At 40.7% G+C, this 22,603-nt stretch overlaps 1 protein-coding gene across 1 annotated transcript in view; it reads left to right on the forward strand.

Annotated features, from left to right (window-relative positions):
• The window catches only part of PIR (pirin), a 119,203-nt gene that overhangs the window by 62,628 nt on the left and 33,972 nt on the right, over positions 1–22,603 (forward strand). Inside the window, exon 5 of the mRNA XM_044235144.1 lies at positions 16,428–16,512. Within this exon, the coding sequence (XP_044091079.1) occupies positions 16,428–16,512 (85 nt within the window). The remainder of the gene's footprint in view (positions 1–16,427; positions 16,513–22,603) is intronic.

Below are 22,603 nucleotides of genomic sequence, written 5' to 3' on the forward strand. Positions count from 1 at the left end.
GGGATCCTTGTCTGGTTTTGGGATCAAGGTGATGCTGGCCTCATAAAATGATTTGGAAGTTTTCCTTCCATTTCTATTTTTTGGAACAGTTTCAGGAGAATAGGAATTAGTTCTTCTTTAAACATTTGGTAGCATTCCCCTGAGAAGCTGTCTGGCCCTGGGCTTTTGTTTGTTTGGAGATTTTTGATGACTGTTTCAATCTCCTTACTGGTTATGGGTCTGTTCAGGTTTTCTATTTCTTCCTGGTTCAGTTGTGGTAGTTTATATGTCTCTAGAAATGCATCCATTTCTTCCAGATTGTCAAATTTGTTTGCGTAGAGTTGCTCATAGTATGTTCTTATAATTGTTTGTATTTCTTTGGTGTTAGTTGTGATCTCTCCCCTTTCATTCATGATTTTATTTATTTGGGTCCTTTCTCTTTTCTTTTTGATAAATCTGGCCAGGGGTTTATCAATCTTACTAATTTCTTCGAAGAACCAGCTCCTAGTTTCATTGATTTGTTCTATTGTTTTTTTTTTTTTTGGCTTCTATTTCATTGATTTCTGCTCTGATCTTTATTATTTCTCTTCTCCTGCTGGGTTTAGGGTTTCTGTCTTGTTCTTTCTCTGGCTCCTTTAGGTGTAGGGTTAGGTTGTGTACTTGAGACCTTTCTTGTTTCTTGAGAAAGGCTCATACCGCTATATATTTTCCTCTCGGGACTGCCTTTGCTGTGTCCCACAGATTTTGAACCATTGTGTTTTCATTATCATTTGTTTCCATGAATTTTTTCAATTCTTCTTTAATTTCCTGGTTGACCCATTCATTCTTTAGAAGGATGCTGTTTAGTCTCCATGTATTTGGGTTCTTTCCAAATTTCCTCTTGTGATTGAGTTCTAGCTTCAGAGCCTTGTGGTCTGAAAATACGCAGGGAATGATCCCAATCTTTTGATACTGGTTGAGACCTGATTTAGGACCCAGGATGTGATCTATTCTGGAGAATGTTACATGTGCACTGGAGAAGAATGTGTATTCTGTTGCTTTGGGATGAAATGTTCTGAATATATCTGTGATATCCATCTGGTACAGTGTGTCATTTAAGGCCTTTATTTCCTTGTTGATCTTTTGCTTGGATGATCTGTCCATTTCAGTGAGGGGAGTGTTAAAGTCCCCTACTATTATTGTATTATTGTTGATGTGTTTCTTTGATTTTGTTATTAATTGGTTTATATAGTTGGCTGCTCCCACATTAGGGGCATAGATATTTAAAATTGTTAGATCTTCTTGTTGGACAGATCCTTTGAGTATGATATAATGTCCTTCCTCATCTCTTATTATAGTCTTTGGCTTAAAATCTAATTGCTCTGATATAAGGATTGCACCCCTGCTTTCTTCTGGTGTCCATTAGCGTGGTAAATTGTTTTCCATCCCCTCACTTTAAATCTGGAGGTGTCTTCGGGTCTGAAATGAGTTTCTTATAGGCAACATATAGATGGGTTTTGTTTTTTTATCCATTCTGATACCCTGTGTCTTTTGATTGTGGCATTTAGCCCATTAACATTCAGGGTAACTATTGAGAGATATGAATTTAGTGCCATTGTATTGCTTGTAAGGTGACTGTTACTGTATATTGTCTCTGTTCCTTTCTGATCTACTACTTTTAGGCTCTCTCTTTGCTTAGAGGACATCTTTCAATATTTCCTGTAGAGATGGTTTGGTGTTTGCAAATTCTTTCAGTTTTTGTTTGTCCTGGAAGCTTTTAATCTCTCCTTCTATTTTCAATGGTAGCCTAGCTGGATATAGTATTCTTGGATGCATGTTTTTCTCGTTTAGTGCTCTGAATATATCATGCCAGTTCTTTCTGGCCTGCCAGGTCTCTGTGGATAAGTCTGCTGCCAATCTAATATTTTTACCATTGTATGTTATAGACTTCTTTTCCCGGGCTGCTTTCAGGATTTTCTCTTTGTCGCTAAGACTTGTAAATTTTACTATTAGGTGACGGGGTGTGGACCTATTCTTTTTGATTTTGAGGGTGGTTCTCTGCGCCTCCTGGATTTTGATGCTTGTTCACTTTGCCATATTAGGGAAATTCTCTCCAATAATTCTCTCCAATATACCTTCTGCTCCCCTCTCTCTTTCTTCTTCTTCTGGAATCCCAATTATTCTAATGTTATTTCATCTTATGGTGTCACTTATCTCTTGAATTCTCCCCTCATGGTCCAGTAACTGTTTGTCCCTCTTTTGCTCAGCTTCTTTATTCTCTGTCATTTGGTCTTCTATACCACTAATTCTTTCTTCTGCCTCATTTATCCTAGCAGTGAGAGCCTCCATTTTTTATTGTACCTCATTAATAGCTTTTTTTATTTCAACTTGGTTAGATTTTAGTTTTTATTTCTCCAGAAAGGGTTTTTATATCTCCCGAGAGGGTTTCTCTAATATCTTCCATGCCTTTTTCGAGCCCAGCTAGAACCTTGAAAATCGTCATTTTGAACTCTATATCTGACATATTACCAAATGATTAGGTCCCTAGCCTTCGGTACTGCCTCTTGTTCTTTTTTTTGTGGTGAATTTTTCCGCCTTGTCATTTTGTCCAGTTAAGAGTATATGAAGGAGCAAGTAAAATACTAAAAGGGTGGCAATGACCCCAGGAAAATACTCTTTAGCCAAATCAGAAGAGACCCCAAATCGTGGCGGGGAGAAAGGGTATAAAAAGAGGTTCAGAAAAAAAGAAACAACTAAAAAAAGAAAACGAATAAAGAAAAAATATAAAAAAGAAAAAATATGTATATATTAGATAAACTAGTTAAAAAACGTTAAAAAAGAAAAGGGTAAACGTTAAAAAAAATTAGCAGAAGGAAAAAAAAATGAAAGAAAAAAATAACACAAATTAAATTAACTGCAAGCCTAATGAATCATGGGGAGAAAGCCATGAGTTCCGTGCTTTGCTTTCTCCTCTGGAATTCCGCTGCTCTCCTAGGTATTGAACCTGCACTCTTTGGTAGGTGAACTTGGTCCTGGCTGGATTTCTTGTTGATCTTCTGGGGGAGGGGCCTGGTGTAGTGAGTCTCAAGTGTCTTGGCCCCAGGCGGAGTTGCACCGCCCTTACCAGGGGCCGCGCTGAGTAATCCGATCGGGTTTGCTTTCGGGAGCTTTTGTTCCCTGAGCGCTTTCCGTAGATTTCCGCAGGACGGGAATGAAAATGGCGGCCTCCCGGTCTCCGGCCCGGAGGAGCCCAGAGCCTGGGGCCCCACTCCTCAGTGCGCCCTCAGCGAACAGCGCCCAATTACTCTCCCTGGCCTCTGGCCGCGCTCCGAGCTCACCAAGCCTGCGACCAGTTCAAGGTAACCCCGAGCTTCCCCTTTCTAATACCTGCAAGCTCTGAGACACTCAGACACCCCCGATCCTTCTGTGACCCTGCGGGACCTGGGGCTATGCTGACCCCTCGTGGGCTTCACCCCGGTTTAGCCTCTGGAGCGATGTCCCTCAGCAGAACAGACTTTTAAAAGTCCCAATTTTGTGCTCCGTTGCTCCGCCGCTTGCTGGGAGCCGGCCCCTCCCCCCGCAGTCTATCTTCCTGTCACTTTGGATTCATTTCTCCGCCAGTCCTACCTTTCAGAAAGTGGTTGATTTTCTGTTTCTAGAATTGCTGTTTTTCTCTTCGATCTCCCATTGGATTTGTAGGTGTTTGCAATGTTTAGATAAGCTATCTAGCTGATCTCCTGCTACCTGATGTAGCCTCAGCCTGCTGCTTCTCCACCATCTTGACTCCTCCTCCAAGACTTTCTAAGTTTAAAAGCATCAGAAGGAGAAGACTGATAGCTCTGACCCATGTTAGAACTGCTATAAATGAAATTAAAGCCGAAAACAAACTGGGAGATTTTTTTTTAAAAGATTTTATTTATTTATTTGACACACAGAGAGATCACAAGTAGGCAGAGAGGCAGGCAGAGAGAGGGGGAAGCAGGCTCCCTGCTGAGCAGAGAGCACGATGTGGGGCTCGATCCCAGGACCCTGAGATCATGACCTGAGCTGAAGGCAGAGGCTTAGCCCACTGAGCCACCCAGGTGCCCCAAACTGGGAGATTTTTATAGTAAATATTATTGAAGTCCAGTAGCCTTAATTTATTTAAAAAAAAAAAAAACACCTTCACATAAATTGTTGAGAAGAACCTAACTCCCTTAACACCCCCCTCCCCCCCACCATTCTTGGCTCCCACTCAGTCATAGTGACAGAAGATTTGTCTGCTCATGTTGTGTCCATTCCCCAACATCCTCGGTACTCTCAGCCTGGTGTCCAGGCCCATCAGTGCCTAGAGTCACTACTGATTTCCATGTCATCAAACCCAGAGGTCATCTTTTCTTTTCTCGTTGACTCTTCCTCTACATGGGTTGACTGCTTCCTCCTTCTCCGCACCCTCTTTCCTCTCTTTGGTCTCTGAGATGATAGGTCCTTTTGTCTCCAGGTGCACCTTGCTCTTTCAGTGTCCTTTCTCAGGTAGGTCCCTTTCCTCTACCAGACCCCTACATGTTCAAGTTCCCTGGATCTCAGTCCTGAGTCCTCTTTCGTCATACATCCTCTCCGTAAATGATCTTGTCCATCCCATGGATGTAGATGCCATTGACAGTCTTACAACTCCCACACTGATACTCACAGCGCAGGGCTTAACTCTGAGCTCTGTGTACTCATTTATTCAACTACCTCCTTGACATCTCCTTTTTCATGTTCCCAGGTATGTCCCATGTAAAATAGCAGAAGTTGAATTCTTGTTCCTCCTAGTCTCACATGTCTTGACAATGAAAACTCCTTTCCCTTCCAGTCTTTTCGATCTTAATAAATGAGTGGCACTCACTGCTCAAAGAAGAAACATGGTGGTCATCCTTATTCCTTTTCCTCCCCAACCCACATCCAGTCCATTTGCAAAACCTCTCTATTTCTACAATATATTTTAAATTTATCTACATTACTCCTATCCCATTACTTGTCCAGTCCTGGACAAACCCACTGTAGCTGCCTCTTCAGGAGTCTCCTGTCTCCTGTTCTTGCTCCCTTCCAGTTCTCCAAATTATGGCTCAAGACTCCTGTCTGAGATAAAAACTGGATCAGTGTGTTCCTGTTGTACTTTTTCCCCCCCTGTAGTACTTTTAAAGAAATCCCAGATATCTTACAATGGTGTCTTTTCTGACTCTGAACTCATCTCTGTGTCTGCATATCACTCTCCTCTTACTGCCTTAAGGCTTTGCACAGGGTGTACTCCTTTCTCTGACTGGAAACCTTTTACCCTCCATTCTATTTATTTAAGGCCTTCCATTACTCTCCTGATTTTCTCTCTCTCCACCCTATTTATTTCTTTTATAACAGTGTGATTTTATATTTAATTTGTTCCATTGTCTTCCTCACTAGAAAGGAAATGCAACAAAGCCTGAGCAGATCTGTTATTCAACAATATATGTATCCAGTGACTAACACACTACATGTTCTCAATCAGTATGTCTTGAATGAGGGAACTAATAAGTGAATGGACACTTAGCTGGGAATTAGCAGATATTTTGTGAAACGGGATATGCGGATGGCCTAATTAATACAGAGGAAACATCTAGAATAGTGCCTGGTGTATATCTAAGCCCTTACATATTTAGCTATTGTTAATCTTTTTTAAATTTTTATTTATTTGACACACACAGAGAGAGAGCACACACAAGCTGGGGTAGTGGCAGAGGGAGAGAGAGCATCAGACTCCCTGCTGAGCAGGGAGCCCAATTCAGGGCTCAATCCCAGAACCCTGGGAGTATGATCTGAGCTTTGGGCAGACGCTTAACTGACTGAGCCACCCAGGTGCCTGGCTGTTGTTATTCTTATATTAATAATACTTAATAGTACTATCACTCAAAGTTATAGCAACATCAAAAGAGCAAGGAGATAACAATTCTGCTTCTTAAATTAGCTAAAATTTAAAAATATAAGACAGTCAACATTTTGATGAAATGGGTACTTTTTACAGGTAGTTATCAAGTGATTTGATTAAAAAAAAACAATTTGGGTGAAAGCAATTTAGTTAGTATAAAAGTTGGTCAAAATGATTTTTTCGTTCAAAAACAAGAACTGTTAAACCTTGGCTGTGCAGATATTGTTGTTTGTACTGTGGAGGTGGTGCCTTTAAACTTATTTCTAGATTAAGTCTTTTTCCTTATTTTTCCTTTTTGTGTATTTTTTCAAAGATTTTCAGATATTTTTTTCTTTTCGTTTCCTTTTTTTCTCCTTCATAATTAATCCTTCCCTTCTGTATTTGTGACAGGGGAGTATTGGAGAAAAAAATCTAAATATGCAGCAATAGGTGATTTGTTGGGATGAGTTAATAACTTTCTAACAATTGGGGGTTAAATAGGGGGCAAAAAACAACATTTAGAGCATGTAGTTGAAAAACTGCCCTGTGGTGTAGAAAAAATCCCAAGACTGGAGAAACCAGTGACTAACAGTAGACTCGTTCAGCAAAATTGCTGTTCCATCATGTGATTGTGTTGACCAGTTTGCTTTTGGCCGCATGACATTCAGCCATAAATCTACAGATATATCAAGAGCCATTATAATGTCTAGACCTCTGGGCTCAAAATTTCACTGTGAAGGAAAAAAAATAGAAATTTGGTCAAAGATTAATGTGCATAGGAGGAGTTAAGATGGTGGAGGGGTTGGGGACCCCTAAGCTTGTCTCATCCCTCAAACACAGGTAGATAGGTATTAAATCATTCTGAACACCCAAGAAATCAGTTGGAGGTCTGAGAGTCTACAAGAGGATAAACGACTATCTTTTGGAAAGTGGAAGATATAGAGAGTTGATGTGGGGGAATTAAAGCTGCGGATATGGCAGCAGGGAGAGAGCCCGCTTGTGGAGACTACTGCAAAGTGTTATAAGCAGCAGAGCACAAAATCCGAAGTTTTAGAAGTCCGCTACCATGGCGAACGTGCCTGGCTTAAAGTTGCTTAGATGGTGAGGTGGGGAAGAATCCCAGTGGGTCACAGCATGGTCCCAGGATCCCCTGGGTCACAAGAATGAGTGGTGCTGTCTTATCGCAGTGTTCCCAGGATGCTGGCTGAGAAGAGTGGGTCTTGGTGCCTGTTTTCTGCTCTGTTTTGACATAAGCTGTAAACCACTGTGAGGTCGTGTGACCACTTTCCTGGAACCAGCCAGGAAATGGCAAAAGCATAGTGAGATGCTCCCCCAGGGGAACAGAGCTTGTCCGTGTCCCAGGAATCCCAAAATTTGGACTTTTGAAACTCAGTCACACACCTGAGATCAAAAAACTGAGACATACGCAGGGTGCATGCAGGTTTCAGGTGGAAACCGGGGACAGAAGTAGGGTGATTGGTTGTTCTGTGTGGGCTCACTGGAGTGGGGGGGGTGAACTTTCAACTCCAGGGCTAGAGAGCAGAGTGCCACCAATATCCCGCTATATTCATCCCTCTCATCAGCACTGGAAGCCTTCAGGGAGCAAAACAACACCACCTAGTGCAGGCTGGAGCCACTTACACCAAACCCTATGCCCCTGCATTCTGGAGGCACATTTCCCCTAAAATAAGTCATTCTGAGAAATAGCCCAGCAGGATCCTCCCCCCGAAAGCTCACACAAACAACTTGCTTGAACCAAGTCTCCTGATCAGGGAGTACTCCAAAGCTTCAGGTCTAGGGGAAATAGGATCTAGCTTCCTTTTTACTTTTATTTTTTACCTTTTAATTGTTTTTTCATTTCTTTTCTTTTTTTTTTTCAATTCCCTTTTTAAGGGAATTTTTTCCCTTTTTTAATTAAAAAACCTCATACATATACATATATATGTACACACACACACTTTATATATTTATATTTTTGTTTATTTTCAGGGTTTTTGCGGGTGTGGAATCTGGATTCTTTTAACAAGCAGACCAAAACACACCCAAGCTCTAGTTTTGTTTTGTTTTGTTTTTTCCTTTGTCTTTCGTTTTGTGTTTTTGTTTTTCTTCTTTCTTCTTTTCTTTTCTGGACAAAATGATGAGACAGAGAAATTCATCCCAAAAGAAAAAATAGGAAGTAGAACAGCCAGGGATTTAATTAGTACAGATAAAAGTAAGGTGTCTGAATGATAATTTGAAACGATGATTATAAGTGTATTGGCTGGTCTTGAAAAAAACATAGAAGACCCTAGAGAATCCCTTACTGTAGAGATAAAAGAACTAAAATCTAGTCAGGCCAAAATTAAAAATACTATAGCTGAGACACAGTCCCAAATGGAGACCATAAAAATGAGGATGGACGAAGCAGAGGTGCAAATCAGTGATACAGAAGATAAAATTATGCAAAATAAAGAAGCTGAAAAGAAGAGGGAAAGAAAGGTAATGGACCATGAAGGTAGATTTAGGGAACTCAATGACTTATAAAGACATAATAACATTTGATCATACAAGCCCCAGAAGATGAACAGAGAGAGAAAAGCCAGAAGGTTTATTTGAACAAATTATAGCAGAAAACTTCCCTAATCTGGGAAAGGACACAGACATCAAAATTCCATAAGCACAGAGAATTCCTGTTGAATTCTACAAAAGCCAACCACTGTTAAGGCCTATCATAGTCAGATTCACAAAATACACTGACAAGGAAAGAATCTTGAAAGCAGCAAGGGGAAAAAAGTCTTGAACCTACAAGGGAAGACAGATGAGGTTAGGAGCAGATCTTTCAACAGCAATGTGGAAGGTCAGAAGAGAGTGGCATGAATACTAATGTGCTGAATGGGAAAAATACACAGCCAAGCATTCTTTATCCAGCAAGGGTGTCATTCAGAGTAGAAAGAGAAGTTGTTTCCCAGACAAACAAAACCTAAAGGAGTTTGTGACCAGCTCTGCCACTGATTTTAAGGGGTCTCTTTAAGTGGAGGAAAAAAGACCAAAAGCAACAAAGACTAGAGAGGACCAGAGAACAGTCACCAGAAACACCAACTCTACAGGTAACATGATAGCACTAAATTTGTGTCTTTCATTAATCACTCAATGTAAATGCTCCAATCAAAAGATATAGGGATCAGAATGGACCAAAAAACCACAATACATCTATATGCTGCCTACAGGAGACTCATTTTAGATCTAAAGATATTTGCAGATTGAAAGTGAGGGGATGGAGAACCATCTATCATACTGATGGACATCAGAACAAAGCTGGAGTAGCCATACTTATATCAGACAAACTAGATTTTATTTTTCTTTGGTTTCTTAAAAGATTTTATTTATTTTTTTGGACCAGGGGATGGGCAGAGAGAGAGGGAGAGAACCTCAAACAGAATCCCTGCTGAGCGCAGAGCCTGACATGGGCCTTGATCTTACCACTGTGAGATCATGACCTGAAATGAAATCAAGAGTTGGACACTTAACCAACTGAGCTACCCAGGTCCCCCTGGACAAACTAGATTTTAAAACAAAGACTGTAACAGATGAAGAAGGGCATTAAATCATAATTAAGGGGTCTATCCATCAAGAAGATGTAACAATTGTAAATATTTTTATCTCAACTTGGGAGCACCCAAATATGTAAATCAATTACTAATAACCATGAAGAAACTCCTTGATTATAACACAATAATAGTAGAGGACTTTAAGACCCTGCTCACAGCAATGGACAAATCATCTAAGCAGAAAGTCAACAAGGAAACAATGGCTTTGAATGACACACTGGACCAGATGGACTTAACAGATATATTCAAAATATTTCATTCTAAAGCAGCAGTATACATGTTCTTTTCAAGTGTGCATGGAACATTTTCCAGAACAGATAACATACTGGATCACAAGTCAGCCCTCACCAAATACAAAAAGATCAAGATCATACCATGCATATTTTCCTACCAAAACACTATGAAACTTGAAGTCAACCACAAGAAAAAAATTGTAAAGACATCAAATACACAGAGGTTAAAGAACATTCTACTAAAGAATGAATGGGCGTCTGGGTGGCTCAGTGGGTTGGGCCGCTGCCTTCGGCTCGGGTCGTGATCTCGGGGTCCTGGGATCGAGGCCCGCATCGGGCTCTCTGCTCGGCGGGGAGCCTGCTTCCTCCTCTCTCTCTGCCTGCTTGTGATCTCACTCTGTCAAATAAATAAATAAAATCTTTAAAAAAAAAAAAAGAATGAATGGGTTAACTAGGAAATTAAAGAAGAAATAAAGAAATACGTGAAAGCAGCTTAACCAACTGAGCCACCCAGGCGTCCCAGAAATACGTGAAAGCAAATGAGAATGAAAACATGACAGTCCAAAACCTTTGGGATGCAGCAAAGGCAGTTCTAAGAGGGAAGTATATTGCAACACAGGCCTACCTCAACAAACAGGAAAAGTTTCAAGAGATACAACCTAACCTTATGCCTAAGGAGCTAGAAAAGGAACAGAAAATAAAATCAAAGAGCCAGGAGAAGAAGGGTAAATAAAGATTAGAGCAGAAATGAGAAATATAAAATTAAAAAAACACTAGAATTGATTAACAAAACTAAGAGCTGGTTCTTTAAAAGAATTAATAAAATTGATAAACCCCAAGCCAGACTTACTAAAAAGAAAAGAGAAAGGACCTAAACAGATAAGATCACGAATGAGAGAGATCACAGCCAACACCACAAAAATACAAAGAATTAGAATACTATGAGAAATTACATGCCAACAAACTGGACAACCAGGAAGAAATGGGCAAATTCCTAGAGACCTATGAATTACCAAAACTGAAATGGGAAGAAATAGAAAATTTGAACAGACTTATAACCAGCAAAGAAATTAAGTCAGTATCAAAAATCTCCCAACAAACAAAAGTCCTGGGCCAGATAACTTCCCAGGGAAATTCTACCAGACATTTAAAGAAGAGTTAATACCTATTCTATTCTATTCTATTCTATTCCAGAAAATAGAAATGGAAGGAAAACTTCCAAACTTGTTTTATGAAACCAGCATCACCTTGATCCCAAAACCAGACAAAGACCCCACTAAAAAGGAGAATTACAGACCAATATCCCTGATGAGCATGGATGCAAAAATTCTCAACAAAATACTAGCAAATTCAACAGTACATTAAAAGAATTATTCACCATGATCAAGTGGGGTTTATTCCTGGCCTTCGGGGGTGGTTCAGTATTGCAAATCAATCAACATGATACACCACATTAATAAAAGAAAGGATAAGAACTATATGATCTGTCAATAGATGCAGAAAAAGCATTTAACAAAATACAGCATCCTTTCTTGATAAAAACCCTCAACAAGGTAGGGATAGAGGGAATTTAACATCATAAAGGCCACATATGAAAGACTTACAACTAATATCATCCTCACTGGGGAGAAACTAAGAGCCTTTCCCCTATGGTCAGAAACAAGACAACAAGGCCATTCCCACCATTACTTTTAAACATAGCACTGGAAGTCAAAGCCTCAGCATTCAGACAACAAAAGGAAATAAAGGGCATCCAAATTAGCAAGGAAGAATTCAGACTTTCACTGTTTGCTGACAACATGAGACTCTCATAGAAAACCTGAATGACTCCACCAAAGAATTTCTAGAACTAATCCATGAATTCAGCAAAGTTGCAGGATATAAACTCAATGTGCAGAAATCTGTTTCATCTCTATACACCAATAATGAAGCAGCAGGAAAAGATATCAAGGAATCGTGCTATTTGCAATTGCACCCAAACAGTAAGATACCTAGGAATAAGTCTAACTAAAGACGTAAAAGATCTGTACTCTGAAAACTACAGATAACTTATGAAAGAAATTGAAGAGGACACAAAGAAATGGAAAAGCATCCCATGCTCATGGATTGAAAGAACAAACATTGTTAAAATGTGTATAGTACCCAAAGCAATCTACACATTTCATGCAATTCCTGTCAAAATACCACCAGCATTTTTCACGGAGCTAGAACAAACAATCCTAGAATTGGTATGATACCACAGAAGACCCTAAATAGCCAAAACAATTCTAAAAAGAAAAAAATGAGAGGCATCACAATTCTGGATTTCAAGCTCTATTACAAAGCTGTAGCCATCAAGACAGTATGGTACTGGCACAAAAACAGACACAGATCAATGGAGCAGAAAAGAGAACTCAGAAATGGACCCTCAACTCTATGGCTGACTAATTGTTGACAAAGCAGGAAAGAATAGCTAATGGAAAAAAGCCAGTCTCTTTAAAAAATGGTGTTGGGAAAACTGGACAGTCACATGCAGAAGAATGAAACCGGACCACTTTCATATACCATACACAAAAGTTGATTCAGAATGGATGAAATACCTCAACACAAGATAGGAAGCCATCAGAATCCTAGAGGAGAACACGGACAGCAACCTCTTTGACGTCAGCTGTAACAACTTCTTACTAGACCCGTTGCTGGAGGCAAGGGAAACAAAAGCAAAAAGGAGCTATTTGGGACTTCATCAAGATAAAAAGTTTCTGCGCAGCAAAGGAAACAATCAAAACTAAAGGGCAGCCTGCAGAATAGGAGAAGATATTTGGGAATGTATCTGATAAAGGGCTAGTATCCAAAATGTATAAAGTACTTCTCAAAGTCAACACCCAAACAATAAATAATCCAGTTAAGAAATGGGCACAAGTCATGGATAGACATTTCTCCAAAGAAGACATCCAGATGGTGAACAGATCCATAAAAAAGATGCTCCACATCACTCATCAACAGGGAAATACAAATCAAAACCGCAATGAGACATCACCTCACACCAGTCAGAAGGGCTAAAATTAGCAACACAAGACACAACAGATGTTGGCGAGGATGCGGAGAAAAGGGAACTCTCCAACACTATTGGTGGGATTGCAAACTGGTGCAGCCACTCTGGAGAACAGCATGGAGGGTCCTCAGCAAGTTAAAAATAGAATTCTTCTACAATCTAGCAACTGCACTGCTAGGTATTTACTCAAAAGATATAAACATACAACTTGAAAGGGGAACATGCACCCACCCCAGTGTTTGCAGTAGCATTATCAACAATAGCCAAACTATGGAGAAAGCCCAATTGTCCATCAACTGATGAATAGGTAGGGAAGATCGTGTGTGTGTGCGTGCACGCTGGAGTATTAGCCATCAAAGAGAATGAAATCTTGTCATTTGCAACAACATGGATGGAACTAGAGTGTATTATGCTAAGTGAAATCAGACAATGACAAATATCCTATGATCTCACCCATGTGTGGAATTTAAGAAAGAAAACCTAAACATGGGACAGGGGAAAAGAGATAAAGGAGAAAGGGATACAAACCATAAGAGATACTTAGCAATAGAGAACACACTGAGGGTTGATGGAGGGAGGTGGATGGGGGATGGGCATTAAGGTGAGCACTTGTGATGAGCACTGGGTGTTGTATGTAAGTGATAAGTCACTGAATTCTACTCCAGAAACCAGTATTGCTCTGTATGTTCAATAACTAAAACTTAAATTTAAAAAAGATTTATTTGCAAAGATATTTATCAGAAGTTAGCAATGATGGCAAAAAAAAAAAAAAGACCCAAACCATAAACCATAACAGTATCCGACAGTAAGGGGTTGATCCAACATGAGGGCGAGGGTCCTGGAATCGGTAGAAATTCTGCTTCTTTCCCTTCTAGGGTTTTGAGAGTTTGCACTTGTTCGAACAATCACTTAGAGGAATTTGCTTAAGCAACAGATAGTAAGACTGAGCATCCGGGTGCCTTTTCTCAAAATAACCAAATCATAAAAGATTTTTGAAATCCTTCCCACAGAGAAGTGGGAATGCTTTTATTACAGCTCTGACATGTGACAAATTGCTACCACTTGCTTTTAGGGACAGCCCGCGTGGCGGCAAAATTAGCAGCATTCAGTGATTAGTGGATGGCAGTGACATGTGAAAGGAGCAGAGGCGAAAGGAAGGAGACCTCCTGCGCCACGGTCACACGCAGCAACCGGTGTGGTGTGCTCTCTCCTTTCTTGTGGGAAGACGTTTTAAGCCACATGGCTTCCATGTGGAAGCGATTTCATCTGCTTAATTAAGATCACATTTACGAATACAGGCAGAGCCAGGAAGCCGCCTTGACAAGAGTATCATAGCAAAAGCCAGGGTAAGCAGGAAGTCTTTGAAGGATCTAAGATGAAGGTAGCTGGGGTTCGGAAGGAAGTGGTTTTGTATACCTTGTTTGGTCTTGCTTATTTTGTGGTCATTACTGGAGTGGCGTGGTAGGTTCATTAAAGGTTTAATCCTGACATTTAGAGAGAAAGACAGACAAGGCTCCTCTGGATTTGGTAGCACCCCTGTTGTTGTAGGTTAGCCAGAATTTACCCTTGACCCCTTCTGAATAGTTTTACGTTAGCTTCTGGAAGCTTTGCCGACGTATTTGAACTCTTAAGATTTTAAGCAATTAGATTTTTCAAATGCAGACTAAAACCTTGAAAGATAAGTTTCCTTGATACTTTTAAGAGAAATATGAAATGAGAAGAAGGACAAAAGAGGAGTAGCCTTGAATTTTAGGACCTGTGCAGGCAGTATTGGTCAGGACCAGAACATGGAAAAAGAAAAAGATAAACAATTTCACTCATGGACTTGAAGTGCCTTAGTTCTGTTCATGCTGAAATGAATTTGTAGAATAATATTTTATTTTAGGTTTTCTTGGACTGATTTATTTTAATCCTGTGAAAATAGGTATACATTGATAACTAAGTTTTAACCAAGAAAGTATGATTTGTTTGTTTAAATTCTCATTCAGTTGGAGGACCAACCATATTCATAGTTTAGTACTATCCACAAAAATAAACAAAACAGAACACAGGAAAGAATGTCCTAATGGGGATCTTTCTTTATGATTCCAAATCAACAGTGTGTGTAATAGGAAAATTAAATCTAGGTTTGCTCAAAGTGCATTCAAGCCTGGCATTATCTTTGAGTTTAATGAACATAATTTACATTTGCTATTTCAACAGGGTTACCATGGAAGATCAAAATTTTAAAAAAACTATCTGCTTTTCAAAAACTATGTGTATATAACATGTATAAATATACACCTACACACACTCATGGGAACAGCTTCCAGATTGATTTTATCTCATCTTGGATTAATTGAAACAATAATATACAATTAGGTTTGGGGTAGTTGTTTATTCAAGACATGAGTAATATTAACACTTGCAATGCTCCCATTTTCAGTACAAAAAAGGATATTAGAATTGGGATTTTCTTTTAGGCTGTAGATGTAAAAAATACTTTTAGAATGAATTAAAAATTTCCCTTTAGCCCTTTTCACACTGTAGCTTTATAATGTATCTCACTGGTTTCTGTTTAGATTTTTGTAAATAAGTACAGAAGTATAGAATTCTGTGCGTGTTTACGTTTGCCCATGGGGGTCTGTGTAGTGGTGATCTTAGTGAGATAGGCTACCATTTTTTGGACACTATGGATGAGGCTGAGAAGCTTGAGGCAGGAAGAAAAGAAAAAGAGCTAGCCAGGAGGGCAGGACTGATGTCTGCGGTGGAAGGCAAGGGTAGAGCAAGTTAACGAGTGGTTCCCCACTCACTTCCTACTGCTCTACCTTGCCCCAGACACATTCTCCCTTCTTGGCAGCTCTAGTCTGAGAAATCAGAAGGGAACTTTCAACAGATAAAAGACTCTTAATCTCAGGAAACATACTGAGGGTTGCTGGAGGGGAGGGCGGGAGAAGGGATGGGAAGGGTAGAAGGGGGGTAGAAGGGGGTAGAAGGGAAGGGGCTGGACATTGCACAGGGTATGCGTTGTGGTGAGTGCTGGGTGCTGTGAATCACAGACCTGTACCCCTGGGACAAATAACACGTTCTATGTTGATTAAAAAGATCATAAAAAATAGAGCTTTCAAAATTAGAACGTGAAGGTAAACATTAATTTTCTGACTTGGAATTTTAGGACTGTACATGGGTTTAAACATCAGTGAGTCCTATCATGAGATATTTCAGATGAGTGAACTAAGCCCAGTAGAAGATAAGTGCTTTGTTAGGCAGCGGGAAAAGCAATGCTGGCCTCAGTGCCTCTGGGTTTCCAGTTCAAGAATGTTTTTATGACTATATTCTGGGAGGATTTGAGTAAAAATTAAACTAAGGGCCTCTTTGTCATCAATCCCTTTGCTGTAGGCAGAGATACTGCGTCTGCTACTGAGGCAGAAGTTAGAAAGACAGTTAAGTGAAACAGGGCTTATTTTTCTAGAGGAGAACCAAATACTTCCCAGGCAGAAGAACTATCAATGTTATGTGAAGTTGACCCGTGACATTTCATTTTATTTATTTATTTTTAAGCAGTCTTTACCTTCAACAAGGGGCTCAAACTCAAGACCCCAAGATCAAGAGTCGCATACTCCACCCACTGAGTCAGCCAGGCGCCCCTACCCTTGATCTTTTTGGAAGTAATTTTAGAAGATGTCATAAAAACATCTTTAATTTTGGATAGGTGCTGATGGTTTTCTTTTCCTTTTCAGTCTAAGATTTACACTCGCACACCAACCTTATATTTGGACTTCAAACTGGACGCTGGAGCCAAGCACTGCCAGCCTATTCCTAAAGGTATGATGACTTCTGGGATTTCATCAAAAGAAAAAAAACAAGAGGCTACTTTCTCAGAAATGGGCTCATTTCTGAACCTCAGCACAAGATTCTGTGAACTTCGTTTATGCATAAGTACATTTAGCAAATATCGCTGGGGCTTTTCGAGCAAAGAAGATCAGGTAGAATTCATAGAACGTTAGGGCTGGACTGTCTGTCCCCTTCCCCCCGTTTTACAGGTGTAAACGCTAAGACCCAACAGAGTAGTTACTCGTTCAAGTCTTCATGAGGACTTGCTGGACAAGGCAGAACTTTTACCCATGTCTCCTGATTTCCCGGCCACCGGTGCCTCTAAATGTTCCCAGAGGCAAATTCCAACCTTGTCACTTATGAACAGTTGTGCCCCTGATTGAGATATAGGGATCCCTTGATAAAAGTATTATTATGGATGACTTACCTTTAAGTCGACTTTCAAATTCTAAGACATCAGAGTTCGGGGCATCTCTGCCCAGCACCAGACAAACAATTTAATTCTGGTATATATATGGCACTTATTATTTACAGATTTGATACTTGCGGCTGCCTGTAGTCAGTCATATTGACTGGTGAAATCACGTTGCATAAATTTTATTATCAAGTCGTTTAAGTCAAGGTCACCCTGTGTCCTTTTTTTTTTTTTTTTAAGCCACCTTTCTGGGCCAAATTCCATTATGAAACCCAAGGACTGTTTAAATTCATTTTATCTGGGTGCTTTGCTGCAGCCAGTATTTCTTAAAATGTGTCTGTCAGTGTCTGGGTCCTGGACATATTTTGTTTGTAATATTTTAATTGTTTTGTTACTCACGGTAAGGGGATTTGACATGGATGTCTGGGTTATATTTGGCTTTTGGCATGAGCTCCGCAATCTCACTGAGCTAATATTGACATCATTGTATCATCACCAAAGCAGTGGGCTAGAACTAGAGGCAAGACATCGCACCCCCAATTCCAGGGAAATACGGATTTCCCGAGGGACATCTCATTAAGGGTGGTTGGAAGCATTTCTCATGAATCAGACTGGGTTTTATCCGAATTCTTTCCCGTAAATAGTGTAAGAATTGGTTTTTACCATCTCTGTCTTGCCTTTTTTAAGGCCTGTTCCTGTGGAGTTGGGCTAATCCCGCAGAAAACAGATGTTTCATGCAGTGATGGTTTGGAAGGGAGCTGGTTGCATGAACAGAGCATCACTTACAAAGAATCCAATTTGTCAGGCCTCTGACAATCCCACATTCCTTTAACATTGGCTGCACGTTTTTCATGTTAGTTCTTGGCTGAAATAGGAATAAGTAGTTGTTTTTTGGTTGGTTGGTTGGTTTTTGCCATGACTTTTACCATCTCTTACAAATCAATCTGATTTTCCTTGCTGCAAACTGACTTACAGACAACACTTTTATCATTTACTGAGAAGCACCAAATATGTATTTCTAGGAAAATACCACTCTTGCCCAAGAGACTTGGGCCTTCTGGTCCTCACATCCCCTTTGTCTTCTGATGGCATCAAAGTGTGGCTCTGAACAGCGCCTCTGTGGCTCCCCCCACCTTCCTGCATGGGGATTCTACCACTACGCATGCATGCTTTCATTTTATTTAAGATTTTATTTATCTATCTGACAGAGAGAGCACAAGTAGGCAGAATGGCAGACAGAGGGAGAGGGAGAAGCAGGCTCCCTGCTGAGCAGAGAGCCCGATGCGGGGCTCGATCCCTGAACCCTGAGATCTTGACCTGAGCCAAAGGCAGAGGCTTAACCCACTGAGCCACCCAGGTACCCCTTTCTGTTACTAGGTATTTAAAGGCATGAGCTACAATGTTAAAAATCGACAATGGTTATGGCATGGAAAAACTTCATCGTGTAAGTATTTTTTGCTTCCCCAATCTTTTAGTTTTCTTTACAGTATATATTCATCACTCCCCCCAATTTCTGCTCTCCAGGAGAGTAGCCTGGATAGTCCAGGTGGCCCCAGTATATAATCAAAGGGTCTGTGTAAAAGCAGGAATAGAGAGTCCAAGGGAAAGGTGTGATGGTGGAAACATAAGTCCAGGTGATGCCGTTGCTGCTTTTGAAAATGGGACGGGGGCCTTGGGCCCAGCAGGAGGGCAACCTCTAGAAGTTAGAAAAGGCAGGGAAGTGCATTTCCCCCTAGAGCCTCCAGAAGGATGGCTGTCCTATTGGTACCTTGATTTTAGGACCTGGAGACCCATCTTTGGATGCACCCCCCCCCCAGCATTATTAGATAACAAGGTTGTGTTGTTTTAAGCCAGCAAGTTTTAGTCATTGTTATAGCAACCATAGGAAACGCATATGTTCTCTTAAATATTGTCAACATATTTTTGCTTTGGCGGGAGGAACAAACAGAAAGATTTACAAACTGTAAATCTAGTCAATTACATTGCACTAGAACTGGGGGGAAAATAGAAATCAGCATTTCAGAGTGCTTTTTGAAAAAGTAGATTGTAGGGGCATGTGGGTGGCAGAGGTCGGTGAAATGTCTGACTCTTGGTTTTGGCTCAGATCGTGATCTCAGGGCCCTGCTCTCAGCGTGGAGTCTGTTTGGGATTCTCTCTCCCTTCTCCCTCTCCCCCTCCCCGCCCACCCCCACTCCCTGCTCTTGCTCTAAAATAAATTAATATATCTTTTTTTTTAAAAAGAAGAAAGTGGATTTTAATGCTGTGCATACAGTAGCTACTCCGTAAATCCAATTAGGATCCGTTCAATATAAATATTCGTTTATATATAAAAATCCGTTCAAATAAATATTCCTGTATTACTTATCCATGTTGCTCTCTAACAAATTACTCCCAAATATAGTGGTTTAAGATCACACTTGTTATCTCACACTTTAGCTGTGGTCTCTGGCTCAGGGGCTCGTACAAGGCTGCAATGGATGGGTCAGCGGGGCCGCAGCAGTCCCAGGGCTGGACTGGGAAGGATGCGCTTCCCAGCCCACACTCCTGTGGCTGGGGACAGCCCTCAGTTTCTTGGGGTCATTGGCTGTGGCCAGCTGTCATTTCCTTGCCACGTGGGCCTCTCCCTAGGATGGCTCACAGCGTGGCCCCTGGCTTGATCAGAGCCTACAAGTGAGAGAGGAAGAGTGAACATATGGAAACCAGAGGCTGTCACCCGATATCAAAAGCAACATCCCATTACTTTTGCCCATTCTGCTGGTTAGAACCAGGCCACCAGGTGCAGCCCCCACTCAGAGAAGAGAAGATTACCGAGGGCATGACTATGAGGCAGGCGGTGTCTTCAAGTCAACTTGCCAAGCTTACGATCTCGAGTCAGAGCGCCAGACATTTTTCCATATGGTCAGTGACTCGAAAATGAAGTCATGTTTCTTTTTCTCTTATGATTTCTTTTTTTTTTTTTTTTTTGAAAATGGAAGGCGGGCCTGGGGAGGCATGATGAATTCTCCTCAGAGTTCCTGCCTATATGTCTCTTCACAGTAATTATCTACTTTTTAAAATTTTTTTAAATTTTATTTATTTATTTGACAGACAGAGATCACAAGTAGACAGAGAGGCAGACAGAGAGAGAGAGAGAGAGATAGGAAGGGAAGAAGGCTCCCTGCTGAACAGAGAGCCAGATGCGGGGCTCGATCCCAGGACCTTAAGACCATGACCTGAGCCGAAGGCAGAGACTTAACCCACTGAGTCACCCAGGCGCCCCTACTTTTTTTTTTAAGATTTTATTTATTTATTTGACAGAGAAAGAGCACAAGTAGGGGGAGCAGCAGGCAGAGGGAGAGGGAGAAGCAGGCTCCCCCCAAGCAGAGAGCCTGACGTGGGGCTGGATCCCAGGACCCCGGAATCATGACCTGAGCTGAAGGCAGAGGCTTAACTGACTGAGCCACCCAGGTGCCCCCATTATGTACTTTTTAAGGGAGGATGTCCCAAACATGGATGATTCGTGTAGAATTTTAGACTTTCAGGTGTTCCACAGAGAGAAGAAAGACTGATTTTGTTTCCTACACAGAATGCATGATTTAATTCATGGCTAGTTTTTGCCAAGCTCTCTACTTACCAGTAGTACATTAAAATATTCAATCACCGTGCCCCTCACCCTTAGGACATATTCATAACAGTTACGGATGTTAGTAAGTCTTCAGAGCAGTGATGAACACAAACCAGAGCCCGAGCATAAAATTATCCAGAAAGAAGCTTCTTATCATTTTCCTTTGAGTGGGCTGTCTGTTTTTTTCATACTAATTTGTAGGGGTTCTTTATTATTTTTTTAAAATATTTAATTTATTGGGGCACCTGGGTGGTTCAGTGGTTTAAGCCTCTGCCTTCAGCTTGGGTCATGATCTCAGGGTCCTGGGATCGAGCCCCACATTGGGCTCTCCGCTCAGCGGGGAGTCTGCTTCCCCCTCTCTCTCTCTGCCTGCCTCTCTGCCTATGTGTGATCTCTCTCTGTCTATCAAATAAATAAATAAAAATAAATAAATAAAAATCTTTAAAATATTTAATTTATTTATTTGACAGACAGAGATCACAAGTAGGCAGAGTGGCAGGCAGCAAGAGACGGGGAAGCAGGCTCCCTGCAGAGCAGAGAGCCCACTGTGAGGCTCGATCTCAGACCCTGGGATCATGACCTGAGCTGAAGGCAGAGGCTTTAACCCACTGAGCCACCCAGGAGCCCCTGTAGGGGCTCTTTATATATTATTTTTTAAAGTTCATTTTTATTTAAATTCAGTTAATATATAATGTATTATGGGTTTCAGAAGATCTTTATATATTCTAGATGCTTTTCATTGTCAGTTATTTGTAATATAATATGAGAAGACATATGCAAATATCTTCTCCCTTTTGCCTTGTTTTTCACTCTTCTATATACTATGATATTTTTCTATGTGTTAATAAATAAAAATTCCTTTAATTTATTGGTTTGTTCCTGGGGCGCCTGGGTGGCTGAGTCTTTTGAGTGGCTGCCTTCAGCTCAGGTTATGATCCTGGAGTCCTGGGATCGAGCCCCACGTCGGGCTCTCTGCTTGGGCGGGGAGCCTGCTTCCCCCTCTGCCTGCTGCTCCCCGTGCTTGTGCTCTCCATCCCATTCTATCTCAAATAAGGAAATAAATAAAAATCTTTAAAAAAAATGTATTGGTCTATTCCTTAAAATATGAGTAAGAGTTTTCTGTAGCTTCTTTAATAAACTGTCCCAGCTCAAGATCGTGAAAGTGTTCTATTCTTGTAGATGTTTTGTTGTTTTGCTTGTTTTATTGATTTATCTATACCTGGAGTTGATTTTCATATGTAGTGAGATGCAGTTGCATTTTTTTTTAAATGTGGCTTTGGAAAAGAGAAAAAATATAGCCAAAATCCGTGACAGAGAATATCATGAACATTTGGGGAGCTCACACTTCACTGAATCATCCTGCGATAATAATTATTATTTTTAGCATTTATTAAGTGCCTGTTGTTTGCCAGAAACTGCTCTAAGAACTCGCCCTGTATTAACTGCTGTAGTCCTAAGTCTGTGAGGTAAGGACTGTGATTATGCCATTTTTCAGATGAGGAAACTGAGGTACAAAGAAGTGACTTGCTTGACTTGAACTTACTCAAGGTCAACCAGCTAGAGAGTGTTGCCCAAGAGATTCTAACTTACACAGTTGGGCTTTTGCTGTGACTCAGCTACCAAGGTCCAGACAAAATGAGTGGCTCTTTACTCACCATTACCCACCCAATCAGCAGTACCCTGGACATATTGGTAAATAAATCCAAGACTTGGCAGATAGGTTAAAAAAAATAACAATTTTTGAAAAATTTTAAATAAATCTCCCCAGTTTGAAAATTGTATTGTCTTTTTCTAATCTGTCATTCTTAGGAGAGAACAAATTAAATTGATAGTGTAAAGTAAGAAAAGTTCTAAGAATTTAAATGCATTTCAGCTTTGATGGGGGGTTTTTGTTTTGTTTTGTTTTTCATAGTTGCCGATCCTACTTAAAAATCTCTTTTCTCGGGGCGCCTGGGTGGCTCAGTGGGTTAAAGCCTCTGCCTTCGGCTCCGGTCATGATCTCAGGGTCCTGGGATGGAGCCCCGCATCGGGCTCTCTGCTCAGCAGGGAGCCTGCTTCCTCCT

This window comes from Neovison vison, chromosome X, assembly GCF_020171115.1.
Source record: "Neovison vison isolate M4711 chromosome X, ASM_NN_V1, whole genome shotgun sequence".
NCBI classification, from domain to species: domain Eukaryota; kingdom Metazoa; phylum Chordata; class Mammalia; order Carnivora; family Mustelidae; genus Neogale; species Neogale vison.